The sequence below is a fragment of the Acartia tonsa genome, chromosome 12, assembly GCF_053477335.1.
Source record: "Acartia tonsa isolate MP-2025a chromosome 12, ASM5347733v1, whole genome shotgun sequence".
Classification (NCBI taxonomy): domain Eukaryota; kingdom Metazoa; phylum Arthropoda; class Copepoda; order Calanoida; family Acartiidae; genus Acartia; species Acartia tonsa.
In genome coordinates this window covers 29,707,591-29,734,718 of record NC_137271.1, presented here as the reverse complement: position 1 = coordinate 29,734,718, position 27,128 = coordinate 29,707,591, and the positions used below count along the sequence as shown (strand labels likewise).

Below are 27,128 nucleotides of genomic sequence, written 5' to 3'. Positions count from 1 at the left end.
AACTTTTTTGAAAGCAATTTTACCCCACTTATAGTTACCAGATTTTAATGATTAATAGCTTATTTTCTTCGTTTTTTAAGGCAATTAATAAAACATCAAAAAAATATTTAAGTTTTTATTTAAAAAGTACAGTAAAATCTAAAATTCAAAACTGAGGTAACAACATCTAAAAATGGTTTTAGCGCATTTTTCTAATGCTCAAATATTCAACCTTTTGCAAGAATGGCTGTTAAACACTTCAAATTTAGATATAAAGCTAAAAATGTATACAGATACTATTAGGGACATGTACTAGAACATATCAAAGTTTGAAGGTCATATCTTAACCAGGGAGGGAGTACTAGCCCTCCAAAGTCGACTACAGAAAATCCAATTTTTTTCTTAGAAGATTTAGGCATAAGAAAAATGCGCTAAAACCATTTTTAGATGTTTACACCTAAGTTTTGAAATTTAGATTTTACTGTACTTTTTAAATAAAAACTGATATATTTTTTTGGTGTTTTATTAATTGCCTTAAAAAACGAAGAAAATAAGCCATTAATCATTAAATTCTGATAACTATAAGTGGGGTAAAATTGCTTTCAAAAAAGTTCTCATAAAAAAACACACTGTAGAATCATCAAATATTTAATATTTCTATTATGACTTATTTTATAGAAACTTTGTCTATTGTTTGATGTTTATTAATAAGAAACACAATTATAAAATTAACAAGGACTGTTTGTATATAATTAGCGCAGCAATTATAAGCTAGGGGATTCAAAGTTTTATAGCCACGTTTTCTTATTCATCAGCTCAAAAATTTCGGGCACTTTCAATTATATTCAATTGGTTTCTTCTAAACTAATAACTTTAATTTTTAGAAAAGGGTAATATTGTTTATCAATAAGAATGTATGTCAATCCGTTAAGATTGTAAACACAAACAGTCAATTTATACAACATTATATGCAAGACATACGGCCTTACACTTTAATTATAGAGTAGCAGCACTGCTAACAAATACCTCTCATAATCATGATCATTGTGAAATTGTAAAATAATATAACAATAAATAAAATATTTTTCTTTACAGTTATTTGGTTTACATAAATTACATTTTTTATTAAATTTTTTATCTGAAAAATAAAGAATTTCCTAATGTTTTGTTTTATTCAATGACTAGAGACTGCGCTTCTAGTGTCTAAGGGCTCTGTATTGCAGAAAGACAGACAAATCCCAAGGATTAAATAAAAAGACGAAATAGATGTGGGTACATTTTGAAGATTCTTTAAAATTGAGAACTTAATCGGTATAGTGGTTAGCGAAATCTTAACGTACAAATTGGATAAAAATAATAAAAAAAACTTTTTTTTTCGTATGGATGAGAACCGGTTCCTATCCACCGGATTCGAATGAATACGAGAAAAACTTTCCAGAATCTTGTGAGGCATCCAAAAAAGAAATAATCTAATTGGTTCAGTGGTTAGCGAGCTCTTAACGGACAGACCTTTATTAAAAACTTTGTATCATAGGATAAGATTCAAAATAGTTTTTCTTCTTGTGCAACATTACATTAAAATCTTATTAATAGCAACAAAATTGTGCTTTTCAGAGAAGAATCTTAAACGACATTGAATATCTAAATGAAATAATTCTACTGTTTTTTTGGCACACAGCAGGGCTCGGCAACCGCAGCCACATTTACATCTGTGGCCTCCGAAAGCTACTATACAGCAAATTAAAAATAACATGTATCATGTTCTTTTTACAAGAAAATCGTTATTTGCTTCAAACATGGATTCTTAAAGTGGTTAAATATTTCCCTATTACTGGACGGCTGCCGAGCCCTGGTATATGAAGTAATGATTAATGATTAGTATCAATATTATGCAATATAACGATATTCCCCTACACCATATCTCACCTATGTAAACAAAAAACAGCAAAAAAAAGTACAGCCATAGTGGAAATAAAATAAACGGATATTTTAAGAGATTCTCGAATACCCTGATAAATGTTTCTCCAAGCTGGCTCCCTCCTTATGACATTACCCCATTCCCTCCCCAGACCATGCAGGTACATATTGACCGATATCCCGAGACTAGGATAGTAGAAACCAAAAAATAGACGACATAATATCACCGTATTCTACGATCTACATCCATTTATTCAATAATTTAACTATTTTATCTTATTCAAAAGATCTCAGAGCGTGTACTGGATCATTTGTGTTCTGAGGTGGTTTCTTAAAAAACTTTTGTCTCACTAAAATCAGTTTGCCCCACCAAAATCAGTTTGCCCCACTAAAATTAGTGAGGCAAACAAAAAATTTAGAGAGGATAATTTTGCCTCACTAATATTTTAGTGGGGCAAACTGATTTTAGTGGAGCAAAAGTTTTTTTTAAGAATTCACCTCTGGATTATACAAAAACTTGAGATTTGTTCTGTTTTTAAGGAAAGGATCATCCTTGTTACCAAAAAAATCAAATTATGCCACTCCCTCTCCCTTCCCTATAAAAAATATCTTTATAATATTGCCTATTTTTGCTTAAATACAAATATGACAATAACAAATTTAACATATTCTGTTGAATTATTCTTCTTCTAGGGGTTAAGCCCATAGTTACCCACCCCTAAAATTGTTATAAACCTTCCCAGGACCTTTTCAAAGCTACCCTGTAAAGAAAAACCATATCGGTTCAGCGGTTAGCGAGATCCTTTAGTACATACAGACAGCTAAAGATCCTGTTACTTTATTATGAGGATAATATTGCTTTAAGTAATTAATTTTTTTACGTAGTTTTAAAGAAACTTCACTCGTGATCTCTCTTTTATGATAGAAATAATTTGGCAAACACAGGAGAGATATTTTTTTATTTATACACGTATACATATTACAACAATTACATACAATAACTTACACCTTATCAGGAATAATTATGTCCTTATGCAGAGCAGCAATAACTAGCTTATAATAAAACTAGCGGCTACGACCCTAAAGGCCTCTAGGGGCACTTGAGGAGGGGGGAGTCGAATTTAATAACCTTATTTCTTATTTCAGATTTTAAAAGAAAAAGTAAAAAAAAAATTTATAAACCTTCCTGGGACCTATGAGAAGCTACCCTGTTAAGGAGAACCCGATCGGTTCAGCGGTTAGCGAGATCCTTCAGTACAGACACACAGATACACAAACAGACAAACATCCTGTTACTTTAGTATAAGGATAAATAGATATTTAACAACGGTATAAATTTTGATTGTGGAATAAAAGTATAAACCAATTGCCTAACCTAATTAAGGGATGCATATTTCATCGGAAAAGATGTACTGAAATATTGCCCTAAAAATAGACTAAACCATCCAAGAACCTATGTAATGCTTCCCTTAAATAGAGAACTCAATCAGTTCAGTAGTTTATGAAATCTTAAGCTAAGGCAAAAAAAACTTACTACTTTACATAATACTAGTGGTTACGCCTCTAGTATCTAGAGGTTCTGTATTCGAAGAGGCATAGAAAAAAGCTTAAAACCCGCCAAGACTTAAACCTGAAAATAAAATAGCAGAAAACCATCACAGAACCTATATTTGAAGCTTATCTAGACTATAGAACCCACTGTCTTCAGTAGTTTTGAGATCTTAAGCTTCAGACAAAAGAACTTTTAAAAAGGCACTTGGCAAGTTTTATTCTTTTTTTTTTGTTGGAGGGTAAATAAAAACATATAATTGTGATAACAGATTAATTAATATTCTACTAAGGTTACTATTTTGTTTATGTATATTATTAGAAAGAAAACTCTAATTATCCAAAAATAATAGAGGAAAAAGGTTATATACGAAAGAAACATGATGTCTTTGTGTCAGTCTGTCTGAACCGAATGATCTTGCTAACCGCTGACTACTTTACAATGTGGCTTCTCATGGGTCCTGGAAAGGTTTATAACTTTTTTGGAGAAAATCGCACCTAGAAAAAATTTCCCAAGACTTTGTTATCTTTTTTTTCTTTTCAAAGCTTGAATTAACAGAGGTATCGAATTCTCCACAAAACCCATCAACGCCCCCCCCCCTCCCCCCCTCCTAAAGGCTCATAGGAACTCGTAAAATATAACACAATAATTTTGAAGTAAATTTTTGTTTAAAGACCTCATATAAATTGTGGTGAGTTTGTTTTGTTTATTTAATCTTTAATTTTATATGTAAAATATGACATTGTTCATTAAAAATAATCATTAGTTGAATAGTTTGGACACTAAAAACAATATTTTATAAGTCTCAAAATATTAAAGTCCCCTACTGAGATCGTAATCATAATTATCAGTCCAATTTTCCATCCCTCGCTGTTAATTATGAAGTAGTTTCGATACTAAAATGTAAAAAAAAGTTGTAATTCATTTTTTGTTGTTTTCCTATTTGATTGTGTAGGGAAACATGATAATCTTGTTAATGCGCAGGTGTCGGGTGTCTTTATAACACACACCCTCCTTGTATGCATTCAAGACAGTTGCCAGGACACCATAAAATAACAGAATTTATAGTCATGAATTTCATGAAAGCAAAAACGGTGCTTTTACTTAAACCTATTTTTTGACCACAAACCCAACTTCTTTCCAATATATTTAACTTTTGAAAATATTTGTTTCCATCCTGTGAGGGGACTATCCCTACGGGACACTATAGCTCCATGGCTAACCCTTGCATTAACCTAATCCAACCACGTTTTGAGATTTCAAAGAATATTTTGTATTAAGAGCAAATTTTTTTTTTTGAATTCGTTTTTTTACAATGAACTGAAGTACTTTTGTTAGATTACTGAAAGTACTCTAATAATACATGTAAAACTAGTAATATTGTTTTCAATTTTTATATTTTTATCGACTATATGAGATAAAAAAAGGGTTGTAGTTGACTCAATATAGTTTATTATTTTTTTTTTCAAATCATATATTTACTAAAATTTAAATCAAATTAATGGTTGTAATCAAAATATTCTTAGCTATAATATTATTGACATAATGATTTTAAAAAGGTCAATGTAAAAACTTCACATTTTTTTAGTGTAATATCTCAATAGCATCATAATAATATATCCTAACTAAATTTAGGGACCGCGTGAACTAATTTATTTATTGCCATTTAATATTATTGTCACACTTGTAACAATAACAACTTAATAACACACATAAAAAAAAAGAAAATAATTTATCTTTTTTTACATGAATTTTAATGAACATTTCTGATTGAATACAAACAAACAAAAATTGGATCTAAAAGAAACAATTTATTCATCTCTATCATTTAAAATCCAAAAGATTAAATTTTCCTTTAAAAACCTAGGTTTTTGAACAAGAGGGTCTAAATCTTTTTAAAGAGTTAAGAGTGTGGGTAATATATATATTTTTTAGTTGATACCTATGGCAGTCAGAACTTGGAAATTAAGTTTTAATAGGAAGGGAGAAAAAGGGTTAAGATCTAAAATATTTCCATAAATTTCTTTTGAGGTGTTATCACCCCTTTACTCCTCTTAAATTATAAAGGTAGTGGCAGAGCCACTTGTGTACACAAAAATAACCTTTAAAAAGTCCATCTTAAGCCCGAGTTTGCATGATTTGTAAGGCTTTAATTTCAGCCATCGGAAAATAATTTAAATTGACAAGGGAAACCTCGAAAGAAACACTTTACTACATCACGAAATCTTATTCCAGGGATATATGGGTATTTTATGGCTGAAATAATCTACAAAACAATCTTTCCCCCAATATCTACACAGTAATTTATCGACCCTGCAGGGGACCTAAACCTTGTAGTAGTTTGACAAACAATTCATGGAACTGTCCTAACCTAACTATAAAAAAAACATTCACTAACCCAACTAACATAACCTAAATAATTTTGTCAACAGGGTACAACACATATAATTGGAAAGTTCCCTCCCTAAGAAATACAACCCCCTAGCAAACCCTGTGCACACTTCTGGGTGCAATCACATGTGCACCATGAGGGAAAATATTTTTATCAGTTATTGTCCTATCTCTGTATTCTTGAGAATTCTATTCTGAAGGTTTAACAATGTCAATACTTTTTGAAATAATTTTCAAGCCTTGAAAAATAGGAATCAATATAAAAAAGGTTTATAATCTCAATAAACCTTTAAAGTTGAATTTTAATCTAGTTTTAGAATGTATTAAGAATATCTTTTTGACACATGAAAATTTAAGTATGATAATTTGAATGTCTGCTACTGTGTACTTTGGGTAAATGAGTGCATAATTAAAATATGTCTGGGGGTATCAAAAGTGTCTAGTCGGTACAGTTTTAATATGCTTATTAAAAGGACAGTTTGAATTTTAGTTTTAAAATTTCTAAAGATTAACCTAAAAGTACATGCAGTGGCGCACACACCCCTGGTGAATTGCTGTGCACACTACTAAGTTCATGTATAATGCATAATGTCAAATAGTTTCATCAAATATAATTCAATGGAAGGTTTACTATCAATGGTTCTAGAACATAAATTATAATTATAAAATCCAGCCGCTACCATCCCTGCCCCCACAACCAGCCACCAAACTATAAGATTCTGGCTTAAGAAGTAAGAAAAAATTTTTTATGCAATTTTTAATTTTTTAAAGATTTATCAGATTTGGTATGTATTACATTATCATTTTTAATATTGCTACAAAGATTTAGTTTTATATATGAATATAATCTTATTTTTTTTAATAATAGAAGTGTCCTTTTTTAATGTACTATATGATATGTACTGAAAGTTCATCCTGAAAAAATGGAGATGAATTGATTCAATTTATGTGAAAGTCTGAGTAGAGTATGATGACCTCTTGACCTTTTCCCAATCTATTTTAGGTGGAGGAGAAATTAATTTCTGTGTCAATCAGACTGAAGATTGCCACCTTGAGTTAATTAGAAATTTAGACAAACTTATGATTAAAAAAGTTCAAATAAATCATAATTTTTGTGTTCATTAAGTTAGTGTGTTGATTATTGAATTCCCAATAAAACTAGAAAATAACATAATAATAAATCAAGAAATTTAAACATAAAAATGTGCCATAATTTAACAGTTGTCTGTAAAAGTTTACAAAAAATTAAAAACATTATAATTCATTTAGTAAAACTCTAAAGTTCTCATTAAAAGAAGGATAATAATGTGCTATATGTCTTTTTATCTTTATTTTATTTAGCAATTTCCCATTTAAATTGAACTGAAAGGGAAATGATTGTTAAAATGACTTCACTAGTTGAATTTAATGTTAAGATGATGAAGGATGCAGTAACCTTGCAGTACTAACTATTGTCTATTTTTCTATTATTTGACAGAATATAATCATATATATATTTATATACAATGGCTTTAAAAGGTCACTCTGCAAATTTCTATAAAGATAAATATAAAACTTGACTTTAATTAAAAGAAAAATGAGGAAAATGGTACACTCTGGAGGTACTTTATTATACACCCCAATGGTACTTTATTTAACACTCCAATGGTACTTTATTGTACACTCCAATGGTACTTTATTGTACACGTCAATTGTACTTTATTGTACAATTCAATGGTACTTTATTGTATGTTACAATGGTTATTTATTGTGCATTCTGATGTTAATTCATTATGCATTCTAATAAATATGTACACTATTAGATTTTTTTCTCACAGATTTTATACTTTAGGAGTGTCCTTTTAAGTAGCTCTAGTGGTGGCATAATGCAGGTTCTTACTATATATATACACACACACATATACATTCCACATACATATATGTAGCTTTTCAACACTGGACCAACACAGATTAAAGATAATACTGAGATTTTAACTTTTACTGCAGAATAATATAACTTAGATAAAGGGAAAGAGGATCTGTTGTAGATTAAGGAAGTGAGGGGTAGTTAGCTTCATGGGGGCAAGGGTCGTCATAGTATATTTACTACAGAAAATTATAGAAAAAGGGAAAGAACGGCGTGACATTGTACAATGAAAAATATGTACACACTTTTCAGCCCAAAGTTTTTAATCTTATTTTATCCTATTTTATTAAGTAGTAAGGTTTTTTTTGTCTGAATGAGTTCTCTTTTTTAGGAAAGCTTTACAAACCTCCTGTAATGGTTTGAGGTCATTCTATTAACATATTAAAGTCTTGTGATTGTTTTAGCCTTTTTTTAGTCCCTGTCTACCTCTTCGAATACAGAAGTGGCTACAGTTATTTTATAAATATACTGGCAACTTCACCCTAGCATCTAGGGGGTATAGAATTCGAAGGGATAAAAAGGGGCTTGAAAAATAGCTTTTTTAGAATTAAATCTGTAAACAAAATTGTTTAAATCCACAACAGGATCTACATGAAGCCTTCCAAAATAGAGGTTCCAATCGTTTCAGTATTTATTGAGATCTTAATCTTCAGACAAAAAACCCAGAGAACTTTATATAATAGGATATCCTAAAAAGACATTGAACTCATAGAATATATTCAAAATATATTACATATAATTGTCATTCACTGTCTAAATTAAGTTCTAATTACCAATATATGGTTTAATTATATCATATTATCATTTAGGGGGAGGAGGAGCAGCAAAAAAGTGCTTATCACTATCCCATAATAATATATAATTAAATATGCTTGAAGAGTAATCTATTTGGGAGGGTGTTGTGTGATTGTTTGTATGTATTTGTTTCTTTATCTGTAAGTGTTTGGGAAAGGTATTATTTTTCTCGTATTCATTCGAATCCGGTGGATAGGAACCGGTTCTCATCCATACGAAAAAACTATGTCTAGCATCGTATTATATCCAGTTTTCTACGAATATAAATGTACAATCATAAGATTAAAACCAGTTTTTTTTAGCCGGTGCCTCAGGCACCTCGGGGCTAAAAAAACTAGTTTTAATCTTATAATTGTACATTCTATATCCGCGGAAAGCCGTTTATAATACTATACGAGAAATAACTATTCTTGTTGTTAGTAAACAGTAAATGCCAATTTTCTTATAAATGGACTTAAATAATCATCATACTACAAATGAATATATATTTAATATGTGGATAATATGAGAGATTCTCACATACCCAGATAAAATGTTTGCTGGTCTATACAGCTATTATCCCTATTACATTTAGAAGGGAAAACTTATTTATCCCACCCCGACCAAGGAGGAACGTATTGACCAATATCCAAGGACTATATCAGCAACCTATATTGACGACAAAAATTTATCTGTCACAATATTCATGTGTTATATATCAATTCTACATTTTTACACAGAAAAAAAAACTTCTTCAATGTACTATAGTTAACTGTTATTTTTTGTTATGTATTATTTTTTTTTATTTTAATGTTCTTTTTTATCAAAAGCTTTTTTTTTTAATTTTTTTTTCATTAAATGTTTTTTATTGTTAATTTTTTTCTCATAAAAATTATCAGTTTTTGTGGGTATGTGTGGATGGTTATCTGTTGGAATACTGAATATAAATTGTATCTGTGATGAATAATTATCAGTTAGTCATATTCTAGTCAAGTACACCTCATAGAATATAGGCCCAGGGAGACAGGGATATTCATATTCTAGTCAAGTACACCTCACAGAATATAGGCCCAGGGAGACAGGGATAGTCACATTCTAGTCAAGTACACCTCACAGAATATAGGCCCAGGGAGACAGAGATAGTCATATTCTAGTCAAGTACACCTCATAGAATATAGGCCCAGGAAGACAGGGATAGTCATATTCTAGTCCAGTACACCTCACAGAATATAGGCCCAGGGAGACAGAGATAGTCATATTCTAGTCAAGTACACCTCACATAATATAGGCCCAGGGAGACAGAGATAGTCATATTCTAGTCAAGTACACCTCACAGAATATAGGCCCAGGGAGACAGGGATAGTCATATTCTATTCTAGTACACCTCACAGAATATAGGCCCAGGGAGACAGGGATAGTCATATTCTAGTCAAGTACACCTCACAGAATATAGGCCCAGGGAGACAGGGATAGTCATATTCTAGTCAAGTACACCTCATAGAATATAGGCCCAGGGAGACAGAGATAGTCATATTCTAGTCAAGTACACCTCATAGAATATAGGCCCAGGGAGACAGAGATAGTCATATTCTAGTCACGTACACCTCACAGAATATAGGCCCAGGGAGACAGAGATAGTCATATTCTAGTCAAGTACACCTCACAGAATATAGGCCCAGGGAGACAGGGATAGTCATATTCTAGTCAATTACACCTCACAGAATATAGGCCCAGGGAGACAGGGATAGTCATATTCTAGTCAAGTACACCTCACATAATATAGGCCCAGGGAGACAGGGATAGTCATATTCTAGTCAAGTACACCTCACAGAATATAGGCCCAGGGAGACAGGGATAGTCATATTCTAGTCAAGTACACCTCACAGAATATAGGACCAGGGAGACAGGGATAGTCATATTCTAGTCAAGTACACCTCATAGAATATAGGCCCAGGGAGACAGAGATAGTCATATTCTAGTCAAGTACACCTCATAGAATATAGGCCCAGGGAGACAGAGATAGTCATATTCTAGTCACGTACACCTCACAGAATATAGACCCAGGGAAGCAAGGATAGTCATATTCTAGTCAAGTACACTTCACAGAATATAGGCCCAGGGAGACAGGGATAGTCATATTCTATTCTAGTACACCTCACAGAATATAGGCCCAGGGAGACAGGGATAGTCATATTCTAGTCAAGTACACCTCACAGAATATAGGCCCAGGGAGACAGGGATAGTCATATTCTAGTCAAGTACACCTCACAGAATATAGGCCCAGGGAGACAGAGATAGTCATATTCTAGTCAAGTACACCTCACAGAATATAGGCACAGGGAGACAGGGATAGTCATATTCTAGTCAAGTACACCTCACAGAATATAGGCACAGGGAGACAGGGATAGTCATATTCTAGTCAAGTACACCTCATAGAATATAGGCCCAGGGAGACAGAGATAGTCATATTCTAGTCAAGTACACCTCATAGAATATAGGCCCAGGGAGACAGAGATAGTCATATTCTAGTCACGTACACCTCACAGAATATAGACCCAGGGAAGCAAGGATAGTCATATTCTAGTCAAGTACACTTCACAGAATATAGGCCCAGGGAGACAGGGATAGTCATATTCTATTCTAGTACACCTCACAGAATATAGGCCCAGGGAGACAGGGATAGTCATATTCTAGTCAAGTACACCTCACAGAATATAGGCCCAGGGAGACAGGGATAGTCATATTCTAGTCAAGTACACCTCATAGAATATAGGCCCAGGGAGACAGAGATAGTCATATTCTAGTCAAGTACACCTCATAGAATATAGGCCCAGGGAGACAGAGATAGTCATATTCTAGTCACGTACACCTCACAGAATATAGGCCCAGGGAGACAGAGATAGTCATATTCTAGTCAAGTACACCTCACAGAATATAGGCCCAGGGAGACAGGGATAGTCATATTCTAGTCAATTACACCTCACAGAATATAGGCCCAGGGAGACAGGGATAGTCATATTCTAGTCAAGTACACCTCACATAATATAGGCCCAGGGAGACAGGGATAGTCATATTCTAGTCAAGTACACCTCACAGAATATAGGCCCAGGGAGACAGGGATAGTCATATTCTAGTCAAGTACACCTCACAGAATATAGGACCAGGGAGACAGGGATAGTCATATTCTAGTCAAGTACACCTCACAGAATATAGGCCCAGAGAGACAGGGATAGTCATATTCTAGTCAAGTACACCTCACAGAATATAGGACCAGGGAGACAGGGATAGTCATATTCTAGTCAAGTACACCTCACAGAATATAGGCCCAGAGAGACAGAGATAGTCATATTCTAGTCAAGTACACCTCACAGAATATAGGCACAGGGAGACAGGGATAGTCATATTCTAGTCAAGTACACCTCACAGAATATAGGCCCAGGGAGACAGAGATAGTCATATTCTAGTCAAGTACACCTCACAGAATATAGGCCCAGGGAGACAGAGATAGTCATATTCTAGTCAAGTACACCTCACAGAATATAGGCACAGGGAGACAGGGATAGTCATATTCTAGTCAAGTACACCTCACAGAATATAGGCCCAGGGAGACAGGGATAGTCATATTCTAGTCAAGTACACCTCACAGAATATAGGCCCAGGGAGACAGAGATAGTCATATTCTAGTCAAGTACACCTCACAGAATATAGGCCCAGGGAGACAGGGATAGTCATATTCTAGTCAAGTACACCTCATAGAATATAGGCCCAGGGAGACAGAGATAGTCATATTCTAGTCAAGTACACCTCACAGAATATAGGACCAGGGAGACAGGGATAGTCATATTCTAGTCAAGTACACCTCACAGAATATAGGCACAGGGAGACAGGGATAGTCATATTCTAGTCAAGTACACCTCACAGAATATAGGCCCAGGGAGACAGGGATAGTCATATTCTAGTCAAGTACACCTCACAGAATATAGGCCCAGGGAGACAGAGATAGTCATATTCTAGTCAAGTACACCTCACAGAATATAGGCCCAGGGAGATAGGGATAGAACAAGGGTTTAAGAATCATTTATGAATTTTTCTTAAATGGTAAATTTTCTTTACCCCTGGCTTTTTTATTATATCATATTAGAAAAAGAATATCTTTATTGAAGATAATCAGAAATAAATATTGAGACAAATAATTATTGTGATAGTAAATAAAGTACAATAAGTTGTAACTAAAGTATTTACAAAAAAAAAGGCAATTTTGCAGTTGTAATAATAAGATAATAATCCTTATGTAAAAGTAACAGGATATTAGACAAGCAAAAAACTTCAAAGGACGTCCAAGCTTTTTTACTTTGGGGGGGGGGGATAAAAATGAAAAAAATTTAATTTTGGTGAGTTTAATCACCCCTTCAATCCCATTAACGTCCGTGAACTTTAATGGCTCTTAAGTTTTTCAAATCTATGTTAAAAATTTTTGGCGGGTGTCCGAGCAACACGTTGAAAATATCTGCAAAATGATGCCCAAGATGTTCATAAAATAAAGGAAATAAAATCTGAAGAAATAGCAAAGTATTATAATTTGAAATATTTTGCTTTTTTTTTATAAATTCGAGGTTTATTATTTGTGACCATATAGATATTTATTAAGAGTTAAAAGCTAAATGCATTTATATTTTTAAATCTTGTAAAAAATTATTAGATTATTTTTATCATCTGGGGGGTAGGTCATTTCTTTTTCGGATATTTTCGGAGGGCTTATCATCAAATTAAGATATAAATAATATTTGTTCAGGCAAGTATGAAGCTTTTCTAAAAATGCAAATGTAGTAAGTAGCAAAATAAAGTAAAGGACAAAAGATATGAAGACAAACAGCTAGTGTTGATTAAAATTTGAAAAATAGTTTACAAATAATTAATGTTAGTTTGACCTTATCAACGTGTTTGATAACATTTGTATTCTGTATTTAAAATTTGGTTTTCAGGGAGAATTCAATAGATGATAAATTCATTAAGATAAATTCAATGGTTGTAAAGTTTGAACACTTATAGTTCGTTATCAACCAATCAAAATGTCGTAAAGATTAGCTTAAATTACAGAGAAAATTTGTTAACTATTATCCTATAACATAAAGTAGTTTTTTTTCTAAAAATAGAAAATAAAATAAAAAAATATGCAAAGACGACATTCAAGTCCTTTCTATTTATTATCTCAGTTCTACGATTTTAATAACTGCTTAACTAGAGTTTTATTTAGGAAAACTTAGCATACATTTTTAGGCTACTCAATTCGAAAGATGTTAGCAGCGCATCCGCTTTTATACAAAAATAGGAATTGATTTTGAATGTAATTCTTACTTTGAAAAAAATACAGTAGCTGCTTAACTTAAAATATAATGTATAACGAAAAAATACTGCCATATAATAATTTCCAACTTTCTTTCCTTATATTATATTATTACTTGTATTAATGACTAAGCAACATCTAATTAATCTCTCTAACTGTATATATATGTATATAAACATTGTATATAATTCTGTTTTGTCTTTTTTTACTGCAACCAAAGCATAGAATATATACATTTACATGTTATGTGTATATTTTTAGAACCCACAGACTTATCATGTTAGAGAACGAAAACCAGACTTTATAATGTAAAAAGTAAGCCTAAAAATTAGGAACCTAGAGAAGGAGCTGACATTGCTCTGGAACCCAAAGTTTTATAATCACGTTATCTTATTCATTGGCTCAAAACCTTTGGGTACTTTTACTGAAATTTGATCTGTTGGTTCCAAAATAGTAATTTCAAAAATTTTCAACCTAGAATTTCAACGTAGAAAAGAGATAATTACGTTTATCAACATCAATTTATCGTCCATTGTCTTATACCTAAAGACTCTATTTTAATAGTAAAACATTATTTTTTTTTAGTAAATACATATTTTGAGAATGGTATATCAAAAGATCCCGTTTCTCTATTCTAACATGTCAAAATGTTTGGATCCCAAAATCCATATATTATGTGTATGTATGTATGTATATACTTGGACACATTATATTGTTACCAGTAAAAATTACTAAATTCTTTCACTTTTTTATTTTTTAGAGATAGCTTTATATTACTTTAAATGAAAATAGGAAATGAATATTACATTTTATTTCCCCCTTCTTCATAATTTGGTAAGGCCATTGCAATGTTTAAAAGTTTTTATTTGGTGACAAAGATACTCTATAATTGTTCATGTCTGCCTGTACTACTGCCTGTTATGATAGGGCAGCACGATTTTTATAATTAACACATCTTGATCAACATATAAACATTTTGAAAATAATATAAATATGGCTATCCTTATACAAAAGTAACAGGATGTCTATCTGTCTGTCTCTATTTACTGAAGGATCTCTGTAATAATTGAAATGATATCATTTTCTTTTACAGTGTAGCTTCTCATATGCCCTAGGAAGGTTTTTACTATTTCACCTGCCTCCAAAGAGAAATCAACCCTAGAAAAAAATACAACAACAACAACCCGCCAATTTTTTTCTACTTTTTCTTTTAAAAGTAAAATAGGGTCAACTCCCCCCCCCCCCCTTCCTCTACCCAGAGGCCTCTAAGGCAGCTTTAAAGACAGCTTTAGCTTAGAATGTAAAAAATGTGTAATATAAGAGTGCAGAGAGAGAATAGGAGTGATGCAGTAGACAGGGATACAGGGATAAAATAATTGATGAAAAAATAATCTCCCTCTCCGTCAAATGTTGTGTATTTTTTTATAAAAGAAAAGGGTTGGAGAGTGATTTAATCGTCATTAACTTTCTGCATAGAAACTAACCAAAAATTGATAACTAACAAACAAAACAAAAACTAAATAACTCGTATACTATAAGAGATATCACAAAGACAGACATAAAACAAAAGTTACTTCAAATTTGAAAGCAGAATGTATAAAAAAGATTTTAGAGAAGATTCAAATAGGCTTATATTTAGATTTAAGTCTATATGATTTTTGTTCTTTAATACCCCTTCGAATACTGAGACCCTATGTGCGATATTCTAAGGAGAGAGGGGACAATTAATTGTAAATTACAATGGTTCTCAAGGTTTAATAACCACGATTTGTTAGTTTTGGGTACTTTCATCAAATCTTAATTGGGTGGTTAAAAATGTTAGTGTCGCAAAATTCCCACCATTTTTTCTACAAAAGGGATAATTTTTTTTATCGTCCATTGTCTTATACTTTAATATCCCTGTAAACCGACACAGTATATTTTCAATTTACTTAATAAGCAAAACAACAAGTAACTAAAAGAATGAATTACAAAAATTTCCTAATTTAATTAGCGTATACATAAGTACGTTCGTCCAAAGCTAGTTACGTAATTGTAGTAATTAAGTAATTATTTTCATATCAAACCAAGGATGATAACATCCTTAAAAGCGAAGCTCTAAAACGGTAGGACAATTGAACATTAACACTTGTAGTGTCAGAACTGAATAATAAGATTATAAATGTATAAAAGTAGAACGAAACAAGATTGTAGGTAAATCTGCTGAAAAACTACTTAAATACAGGATATTGTTTAAGGACATATTTACATTTTTAGGACTTGATTATAGAGATGCTTCGCTTATACCAATGTACTTTGTTGTCCTAGGAATCAGTATTTCAAAAATCAAACCAATCGGATTAATTTATCACATAAAAATTTGATGTTAAAAAAATTAAAAAGCAACATGTTTAAAATGGACTAAGGACTTTCTGGTAACGATTATATAGTTGCTTCGCTTTCTAACTCGTACCTAACTCCTATAGGAATTATCATTCAAAGTTTGAAATCGATAGGACAATTTTAACATGCCTAAATTAACGAAAAGAACTATCCGTTACGTACAGACGGACCGACCCTAAATATAGAAAAGCTTCCCTTTTTAAAACAGATATATTTTACTTTTCGAAAAAAAAAATAGTTTTTTCTAAGATTGCATTTTAAGAATGTATCTTAAGAGATAAGACACTAGGCGTTAAATGGATGTGCAGTGGTGCACCTCTAATTATTATAAATGATCTTTTTTAAAGATTAAAATTATTAGTGGAATACTTTGGACACTGCTAGTTTGTACTACCTAATCAAAATTATGTTTCGGAACTTTTTTATATATAAGGAAAATAAATTGAATTCGGGGCTATTTTGGAAATGTATTTGTATGGTGGTAGAATTTAACGTTCTAAAAATACTGGTCGCATTTTTACAATTCTTGTATGATGACGCACTAAAAACAATAAACTTATAAATAGAAATTCAGTATGCAGGAGATTGTTTGGTAATTTTCATCAAAGTGCATTTTGAGCAAAGATCCCCCGCCCCCTTTATAAAAAAATTCAAATTAAGGGGGGAAGTATTTTTCTCTTTTTACCTAACCCCTGTGGGGGGTTCTAACCATGCAGGGCCTCGAATTGAAGTGCTCTAACCCTGCCAGGCTTTCCTGTACCCAATAAAATTAGCCTAACCTAACCTGAAGTAAATATTAACACTATTAGGGGGGGGGTCCTTGCTCGATAGGCATTTTGTGGGAAATCACCGATATTTTTTATAACCAGGAATGATACTTCATAGTTAATTTGTTATAATCCATAAATAATATGAAAAAGGTCTTATTTTATTAAGTCCATATGTCCGCTTTAAGCAGTTTTTAGGTGCTTATTTATCCTTATTTATCTATCTACTGTATACATATATTGTATACTTGTATATTGTATACTAGCGGAAACGCCCCTAGAGGCATATTGAGGCTTTACCCTCCCGTTATTTAATTTTAGTTTTAAAAGTCAAAGTAAAAACGAAATATTTTTAAGGGGAGGGAGGTTTTTTTCTAAAGGCGATACAGTGTAAAAGAGAACCATATCGGTTTAGCAATTAGTAAGATCCTTTGGTTCAAAAAGCCAGCAGCACTAAAAAACATCCTGTTACTTTTATATAAGAAGGTAATAATATTAATAAGATTTTATAGAAAAGAAAATACATATAACATTATTATATGCCATAAATAAAAGAACCTATTCTTCTTGACTGCTATATAGTTATTATTATTATGGTTAAAATGTCTACAATGTTTCTACAATCTAACAAGGATTACTACATCCTTAGGTAGCAAAGTACAAAAGTATTTATGAATGTCTAGAAAACAAACAGGAAATCAAAGTATAATATATTTATTCTTCCATTAACTACAAATATTTTGAAAATCGGACCAAAACACCAAAGATATGGTATATGAAAAAGGTAAAGAAAAGCAGCTGAAAACAGTTTGACCGCCATAGTCATTTATAGTTAATTATGCTCTCTAATGATGGGAATGTTGACAAGAAATTTCAGCCGTATATCTTAAATAATAGCCACAGAAAAAAATCACGTTTCTTCCATTCTGTTTTTAACGAACGGACAGACGGACATTGCGAATCATAAAGTAGCTCCGATAATAAAAAATGTTACTTTTTTAAAGTTGATATTTTGTTTTAAAAGGCCTAAATAAATTATCTTTTTTTTAGGAACTGCTATATAACTGAAACTGAAATAATTGTGACAGTTTTTTTGTGAGAATGTATGAACGTTAATGTGTCGCATTATACTCCATATTTATTTACACAGATGTCCACAAAACTAACAAATATGCTGCGGTTGTCCACAAACTTTTTATCATTATTTTGGCATGAGGCAGGCCACTCTATAACTCCATGTAAAAAATATACCCGTATAAAAGCAACTATTGTTTATGTCTGTCTATATATTTAGCGAAGCTAGACCAATATAGTCCTCCTTTACATAGATCCAGGAAAGGTTTAAAACTATTATGGGTCTCAAGGGGGGAAAGTACCTCCACCCTGCCTAGAAAAATAACTCCTGGAAAAAAATAACCCATATTTTTATTTTATTTACTAGAGTAAAACATTAGAGGAAGAAAGGGTTAAATAACTGTACCTCCCCATCGCAACCGCCTTGTGCAACCTTTCTATTTGGGTCATTGAAAATCATTAAGCTTATATTAACACAGCCAAGTAGCATAAAATAATTTAGAAGCAGACAAAAGAGGTCTTTGAAAAAGGAAGGGAGGTAGTTGTTTGTATATACATCTATACTATAGATCTGTTCTTTAGACATACATTTAGTGGAAGTATTTAAGAAAGTTAAACAAGCAATAAAATGTGTCCATTTTTTACATTAAAAAAATGATCATTTATTTAGTTGAAGGTATTAAAAAATAACAGAAAAACATAGTTAAAACAATACTTATTTTGTTTCTTATAATCCCTCATGGGTGAATATTATTCTTGTTTAATAAATGACCTTGTTTGACATCATGTTAAGGAGTATTTATTTCAGGGAGGGAGGGGACATTAGATCAGAACTTAACTGATATTCAAAGTTTTATTATTACTTTCACTCAACCGTTGTTGAAAATTTTAATTATAACTTGACTAGTTAGTTAAAACTATCCAAACTTTTCAATTAATAAAAATAGATATATATTTTATAATTGAAAAAATTATATCGATTTTTCGCCATTGTCTCTTTAAGATCCCTGAGTTATTTGGGTGGATGAAATAATATGGAAGGCGGAGCTTATCAAATACATAACATTACACATTACATGTTACTTGTTTTTAACAGGGATTAAAGGGATAAGACAATGGCCGATGATTTTATGTACATCCTCAAAGAAAAATACAGAACACATATTTTTTATTTAGATTACAATTAGTGGTTGAAGAAACGTTTAGTACTCAACCTAATGAGTAAACAAATCAAAAATTTAATAAAAGTCCCCAAAGTTGTAAAATTGATTAATTCTGTAGATTTACATTGCTGGGGGAAAAGTTTGGAAACTGTTAGATTGTACAATCCAATGAAGATTAATTAAGAATTCCCAGAGTTTTTAAGCTTGTGGATGTGAAAATTTATCTAAAAACAACAATGTCCCCTCCCTCCCTCTTTCGTAGACTAAAGTATTTTTCATTGTAGTAATAACATAATTAATTTATAAAAATCTTGCTATAATTGTTTATTTTTTATTCTTGTCTATTTTCAGTATTAATAAATGCAACTCTGTGAAGCGAATTATTTTACACTAGCGGCTGGGAATCTAGCATCTAGGGGCTCTGTATGCAAAGGGCTAGAAAATAGCTTAAATCTAAAAAGAAAAAGCCTAAAACCATCACAGGACCCCTGTAAAGTTTGCCTAAAAAAGATAACCCAATCAGTTCAGTAGCTATTGAGATCTTAAGCTTCAGACAAATAAAACTCACTAGTTTACTTAATAGGATATTATAAATCTGTTTATTTAATACATCATAATAGAAGATAAATCAAACTGTCTTCACCTTTTCACCAATAACTTTTCTTCTGATAAATAATCCAGTCAAAATAAAAGGTGTACCTTAATTTTTTTCCACTGAAAATGTAGGATCATGGAAAGAAAATACAATAGCCTTTCTCCTATTTCAGACCGCTGCGGTGGGCTCTATCACTGAGGGGCCAATTTCCTAACCCTGCAGGGCAATCATTTAAATTTACCTAACCTAATCTATTTATCTGCCATCAACCTATCCGTTTATCCCTGAAATGTCTCACCTTATTATTTCTATTATCCCTGTGATTTGAATCTTCACTGCCTGTAAAACAACTGGACGTATCAATACCAGAGTCTCTGAAATTAGAAAAAAATCTATGAAAAAAAAATTATACACAATCTTAGCATTTTGTCCATAAATAGCGTAGCAATATTTTAGAAAAATACAGCAAAATACAATACAGGATAGTAATCAGTGGCGTGCAGAAGGGAGGTGTATCCATCCCCTTGGCAAAATTAAGGGCGGTGTCCACTCCCCTACACCCCTATATATCACCTTGTTACACAATAAACATTCCTAAAACAGCCAATGGGTGTTGTAAGTTTAAAAAGTCACACCCCCCTTTTTATAAAGAAAGCACCAATTACAACTTTTAAAAAAATCAATAACATTTGATTTGACAATCTAAATATGAATTATAAAAAAAACAAGACTAATAATAAATCATTTATGTAAATGAAATCCAATAATTTTAGTATTTTTGTAGATATTTTTTTTTACAAATAATTGTATTTTTTGTAAATATATCATTAAATATGTATAACACTAACATGTTTAAAGAAATAAAGAAGTATGATCGCAAAGAAACAATCAACTAAGAGGTAGCTGCGTTTTTCAATGAAATTTCTGTTCAATTTGCTTCTTCCTTTATTGCCTAATAATATTTTCTACTACAATGATACCCTTAATGTAAAGGTGTTCAATCGCAACCGGAAAAAAAGTTATACAAGCATATTAATTGAGCCCTTCAATACTAAATTCCAAACCTTGATCACTTGAGAGGGGGGGGGGCTAGATATACCACACTTTTCTGGGATCTTGCTGTGTCAAGTATCAACTGTTGGGAATATCAAAGGATGACTCCATGCAAAATTTGAGCCGGATCCGGTCAAAACCGGCCGTGAATTTTATAAAAAAACGATTTTTTCCGGTTTTTAGGGAGTATCTGTAAATCGATTCAGCTGGAGCAAAACCGGTTGGAGGCACAAAAAAATTTACTTCACATGAAATTTAGCCAATGCAATTGCCTACAAAAATGTACGTCATCATCAACTTGACTGGACAACTCTTTCCCCTCCTAAATGTCCATTAAAACCTCGGAAACGGCAAAAATCGCCAAAAATCACGCCTTCGGCGACGAATAACGGCTAAACGGTCAGCCGGAGGCGAATAAAACATAAATAAAGAAATGTCCGCCTCAAAAAGTTGTTCAACATGAAAGAGATGCTTGAAGTCTCTAAAACGACTCCTTCCCCTCCTTTAAGGGGAAAAACTGAAAAAACGTGATTTTCAAAAGTATGCCCACTTCGTGGGTGTGGGGGGCACTGAACCCGTCACCCCAGGGTCACCAAATATAAAGTCTAGGCGGCCCACAATGCTGAATTTTCACCAAGTGAAAGTCTTGTGTAATTATCTCTTATGAGAAAAAAGTTATTAATTAATTAAAATTTCAAATTGTGATTTTTTGATGGATTTCTTTGATGAAATGACAGGCCGGTCAATTTTTAGGCCATTTTTTGCGGCTTTTGGGCCGTCACGCCCAAACGGTTGGAGATAATCTCACGGGACCTTTTGCCCAACCTAAGTCTGGTTATTTGTGAGGTCTAGGAAAAAAATCAGACTTACGCAAAAGATTATAATTATAATCTTTACACAGAAAAATGGCACGAGGTGAGGGTTTAAGGGGGCAAAATGAGCCGGCCAGCGATTTTTGACAGCGCGCAGCAATGTTGTGCTTCATCCAATCCGGGATTTTTTTTTCTTAGACCTCACAAATAACCAGACTTAGGTCGGGCAAAAGGTCCCTTGAGATTATCTCAAACCATTTGGGCGTGGCGGGCCGAAAACAGCAAAAAATGGCCTAAAAATTGACCAGCCTGTCATTTCATGAAAGAAATCCATCAAAAAATCACAATTTGAAATTTTAATTAATTAATAACTTTTTTCTCATAAGAGATAATGACACAAGACTGACCGTTTAGCCGTTATTCGCCGCCGAAGGTGTGATTTTTGGCGATTTTTGCCGTTTCCGAGGTTTTAATGGACATTTAGGAGGGGAAAGAGTTGTCCAATCAAGTTGATGATGACGTACATTTTTGTAGGCAATTGCATTGGCTAAATTTCATGTGAAGTAAATTTTTTTGTACCTCCAACAGGTTTTGCTCCAGCTGAATCGATTTACAGATACTCCCTAAAAACCGGAAAAAAACCGTTTTTTTTATAAAATTCACGGCCGGTTTTGGCCGGATCCGGCTCAAATTTTGCATGGAGTCATCCTTTGATATTCCCAACAGTTGATACTTGACACAGCAAGATCCCAGAAAACAGACAACTACCTCCCTTCCTTCTCAACGACCTTCTTCGTCTGCTTCTAAACTATTTTCTGCTACTTGGCTGTGTTAATGTAAGCGACACCATTGGTTGATTTTCAATGACCCTATAGAAAGGTTGCACAAGGTGGTTGCGAAAGGGAGATGCAGTTATTTAACCCTTTCTCCCTCTAGTGTTTTACTCTAATATCTCAGCTCCTATTAGAGCTAAAGGGCTTAAATGTTTTGTGCATATCCCCTGTTTGATAAAGAATTTCAAATTATTATTTAACAACCTTTGTTTTAGGTCCTTTTTTATATTCCCCAAAGTTTTTAAGCCAACGAATAAGATAATATGGTTTTAAAACTTTGGATACCGATTTAATTTACAGTCCGATGTTCCTTTCCACCCCCTGCCGTATGCTAATATGTCAAATATTTAACCCTATGCAGATTAGGGTTGGGCCAATTACCAAATGTCCAGCTGATTTATTATGCCGGATATCCGGTATCCGGCGGCCAACGCCAGATACCCGGCATTAGAAATTAGCCGGATATCCGGTATACGGCCGGATATCCGGCCCAACCCTAATGCAGATGTGATGATATGCGGAAATGATAGAGGACCAATGTAAATGAGTGTAGTAGAACTATTTGAGTAGTGCCTCAAGGGCAGACCAACAGGGAGAGAGAGAGGACAATGGGCTGTCATTACAAAGTTGTCCCCAAATTTTTTTATTAACGTTTTCTTATTTGTTAGCTTAAAAACTTTGGGGACTTTTATTGAAATTTAAATGGTTGGATTATTAAAAAACGTCTCCAAACAATTAACCTTTAATTATAATCTATAGAAGGGGTTATTTTGAGCATCATCATTGGGTATGTGCATCAATTTAACGGCCATTGTCTTATCCCTTTAGATCCCTGGCAGACAAATCAAATTATTAAACAAATTGAAAATACATTTAGCACCATATATCACATACAAATCACACACACACAACCAGAAACACACACACACACACAAAAACACACATACACACACACAAACACTCATACACACGCACATTACAACGACACAATTCTTCAAATAAAGTATATATTACCAGGGATCTAAAGGGATAAGACAATGGCCGATTATTTGATGTACATCCCCAATGACGATACACAAAATTACCCCTTCTACAGATTACAACGTTTGGACACTCAACTAAATGAATCAACAGATCAAAATTCTACGAAATTCCCCGAAGTTGCTAAGTCAAGGAATAAGAAAACGTTAACATAAAACTTTAAAACTAGTGTAATAAACATTCCAATGACCCCTACCTCCCTTATATATTACTAACTAAGAAAAAAATGGAAAAGTTTACTATGAAAATTTAAATTATAAAGTTATGTCGAGAAATAATTAGTTATGTTAAAACTATAATCATAATCGAATTTTTAAGATTACTGAAACAAGCGTATTATAGACAGCTTTCAGCGGCTATTAAAATGAAAAAAATATATAAGACTAAAACCTAGAGGGGCTGAAGTCCCGGGCTAACAAAACTGGTATTAATCTAAAAAATTATATTCCAATAATCATGGCGAATTGTCTGTAATACGAGGCTATATATTATTTTTCAGATAGCTGAGAACCGGTTCTCATCCAGTGGATATTAATCGGTTTCGAAGCTATATTGGAATATTATTGATTCCCTTAATCCCTGAAAACAAACATATTATGAAAGCTCCAGCCAATGAGCCACAATTAATTACATAATTTCAAAGAAATGACGCATAAGATATATATTCTAAATATGTGATACAAATATTTGGATTGCAGTTCCCGGTAAAATTCTCCTGGTAACGATTATCTCCAAAAATATGTTCAAAGGTTACTAGCTGTTAAACGGCTTAACGTACATGTCATGCTCGCACACTGTTTTAAGCGGCATAGGAAGGCCTATAATATCCAAGATCCATTGATGTAGAGGGAAAGCTTCACTGAATAAAAAACGCATATTATAAGTGTTTTACGCGCATTTGTGTTTTTTGGAGTTAATCGTTACCAGAAATATTGTAGCAATTAACTTTAGTCATTCAAAGTTAATTATAACAACTTTCATAAAATGGCAAAAAGTCCATTTAATGTATAAACATTCAGTTGAACTTTAAATGTTAAAGTAGAAAATTTGTAAATATTATTTAATAAATCATAGCTAATAATTTATCGATTTATAAGGAAAATCATTTACTCTATCATTAGTAGCGCAGCTACTATATAACTAAGATAATTCCGTATGTACAAGACGGTATGCATATAATGAAAAAGTCACATTTCATCAAACAATTTAAATTTAACAATTTAGAACTTAAAACGGTAATTTTTTTCTTAAAATGTTATTTGTAACAGGAATCTAAAGTGATAAGACAATAACCGATAAATTAATGTACATCTCCAATGATGGTACACAAAATTACTCCTTCTGTAGAATACTATTTTTTGTTGAAGCATTTGGACACTCTAATGAACCAATCAAACAAAATTCAGTAAAAGTCCTTGTTTATAAACATGAAATTGTAGTACAAAAAAGCCATAACCTTGTTGAAAAAATTTACTAAAAGGAAAAAAATAAAAAGACAATTAATACAAACGTCTAAATTGTTGCAAAGTAAATGAAAGGAATATATTTACAAGTTCTATTTTTCTGCATTAATTATTTATTTGAAAGACATATAAAGCAAGCAAAACTTTTTTTTAATTTGGTACTGGTAGGGTGTTTATTTTATATAAAGAACAAGGATAAATATGTCCGTAATTATCGCAGCAATAGAAACAGAAACAGAGGGAGGGGACAATGGACTGTTTATTACCCCCTTTTCTCCCATCTCTTTTTTTCTTCCCCCCTTCCCTTTTTCGGGAAAGAAAAATATGACGTCACTGGAATCGTGTTCCTCAAAAATTATACAAAATCGGGAAAGATTGGGTTGTGTCCCCAATTGAGAGTCGGCACAAGGTCAGTGGGATAGGGAAATACAATTATTAACTCCTTCCCCCTCTAGTTTTTCACTCTAATGAAAAATAACAATAAAGATTAATTGGTAAACAAACCTTTCAAACAGAGCTGGATCTTTAAATCATTTTAGTGGTGAGCCAGATCGGGGTGAGCCAACTTTCCACCAATGAGAGCACAGCATTTTATGAAATACCGCGCTGTGATTGGCTGAAATTCGGCTCACCCCGATCTGGCTCACCACTAAAATGATTTAAAGATCCAGCTCAGTATTTGTATAATTCGACAAAAAAAACCACAAAATGTACTGAATCGGACCCTGCATAAGCCTCCCCAAATCATTTAAAAGACCTTAGCTATTGTGTAGATGCGCTACTAACATGTATACTTGAATGCTATCAATATTCATCATTTATTCTATAATTATACGCTAATTCGACATTTTCTTTTTGTTTCTTTCCATATTTTTTCATATTTCTACTTTTGATTTAAAAATAGAAATAAAATTGAGTATTATTTCAAGCCCCGTACATACCCCCCCCCCCCCTTAATATGGCATATGTAGTAACTCTAATGGATTGCGAGGGAGGTTATGAAAACAGCCTAAAACCACCTTTATTGATCTACCCTGAGAATTACAACCTTAATATACTAGTAATTTCCGAGATATTAAGCTTCAGACAAAAAATCTTACTACTATAATCAAAGGATAAGTCTAGAAGTACAGCTGATTTTAAATTCATGATTAATTTCTTTGCAATTGGCGCGCGGCTGCCTAGCCCTGATTATTTAACTATAACATATGTTATCCAAAATTTGCATTTTAATAAATATGCAGAATTTAATAAAAACAAGGATGACAACATCCAAAAAAGCGAAGCACTGAAACGGTAGGACAAACGGACATTAACACTTGTATAGTATCTGAACTGAAAAATCGGAACATAAATGTATAAATGTCGAATCAAAATTGTAGGTAAATTTGTTGAAAAACTGCTTAAAAACAGGATAATGTTTATGGACATACTTACATTTTTGGACTTGATATAGAGTTGCTTCGCTTATAATATTGTTCTTTGTTGTCCCAGGAATCAATATACCAAAAATCAGATCAAACGGATAATTAAAACACTTGAAAATTTGTTGTTAAAAAAGTAGAAAAATCAACATGTTTAAAATGGACGTACGGACATTCTGGTAATGATTATAGAGTTGCTACGCTTTCTAAATCGTACCCAACTACTACAGGAATCATCATGCAAAGTTTGAAATCGATAGGACAATTCTAACATGCCTAAATTAACGAATAAAAGCTATCTATCTCGGACGGACGGACGGACGGACGTACGAACGGACGGACGGACGGACCGACCCTAATTATAGAAAAGCTTCGCTTTTAACAAAAAGATTTTAAAAACTCTTTGAACACAATTAACAATTTAATGAGTTGTCAAAAACTAGTACAGGGTGGCTAGTAAATATTTTTTTTCCAGTATCTCTCAATCCGATTAATCTCTACTGGATTCAAACAGACTCTTAGACATACTGAAATATCACGTATCGTATCATATTATAGATAATTATTCACAAAAGGTAAATGAAAATAATGAAATATAAATCTGCTTTGTTGGCCAGGGCTTTTGGTACAACAAAACTGGTCATAATCTTAAATTTTTCAA

General features: G+C 32.5%; 1 protein-coding gene across 1 annotated transcript in view; it reads right to left on the bottom strand.

Moving 5' to 3' along the window:
• LOC145333286 (regulating synaptic membrane exocytosis protein 2-like) overlaps window positions 1-27,128 on the bottom strand; it is a 167,114-nt gene that overhangs the window by 119,828 nt on the left and 20,158 nt on the right. Inside the window, exon 12 of the mRNA XM_080178415.1 lies at window positions 20,140-20,215. Coding sequence (XP_080034541.1) covers window positions 20,140-20,215 — 76 coding nt within the window. The remainder of the gene's footprint in view (window positions 1-20,139; window positions 20,216-27,128) is intronic.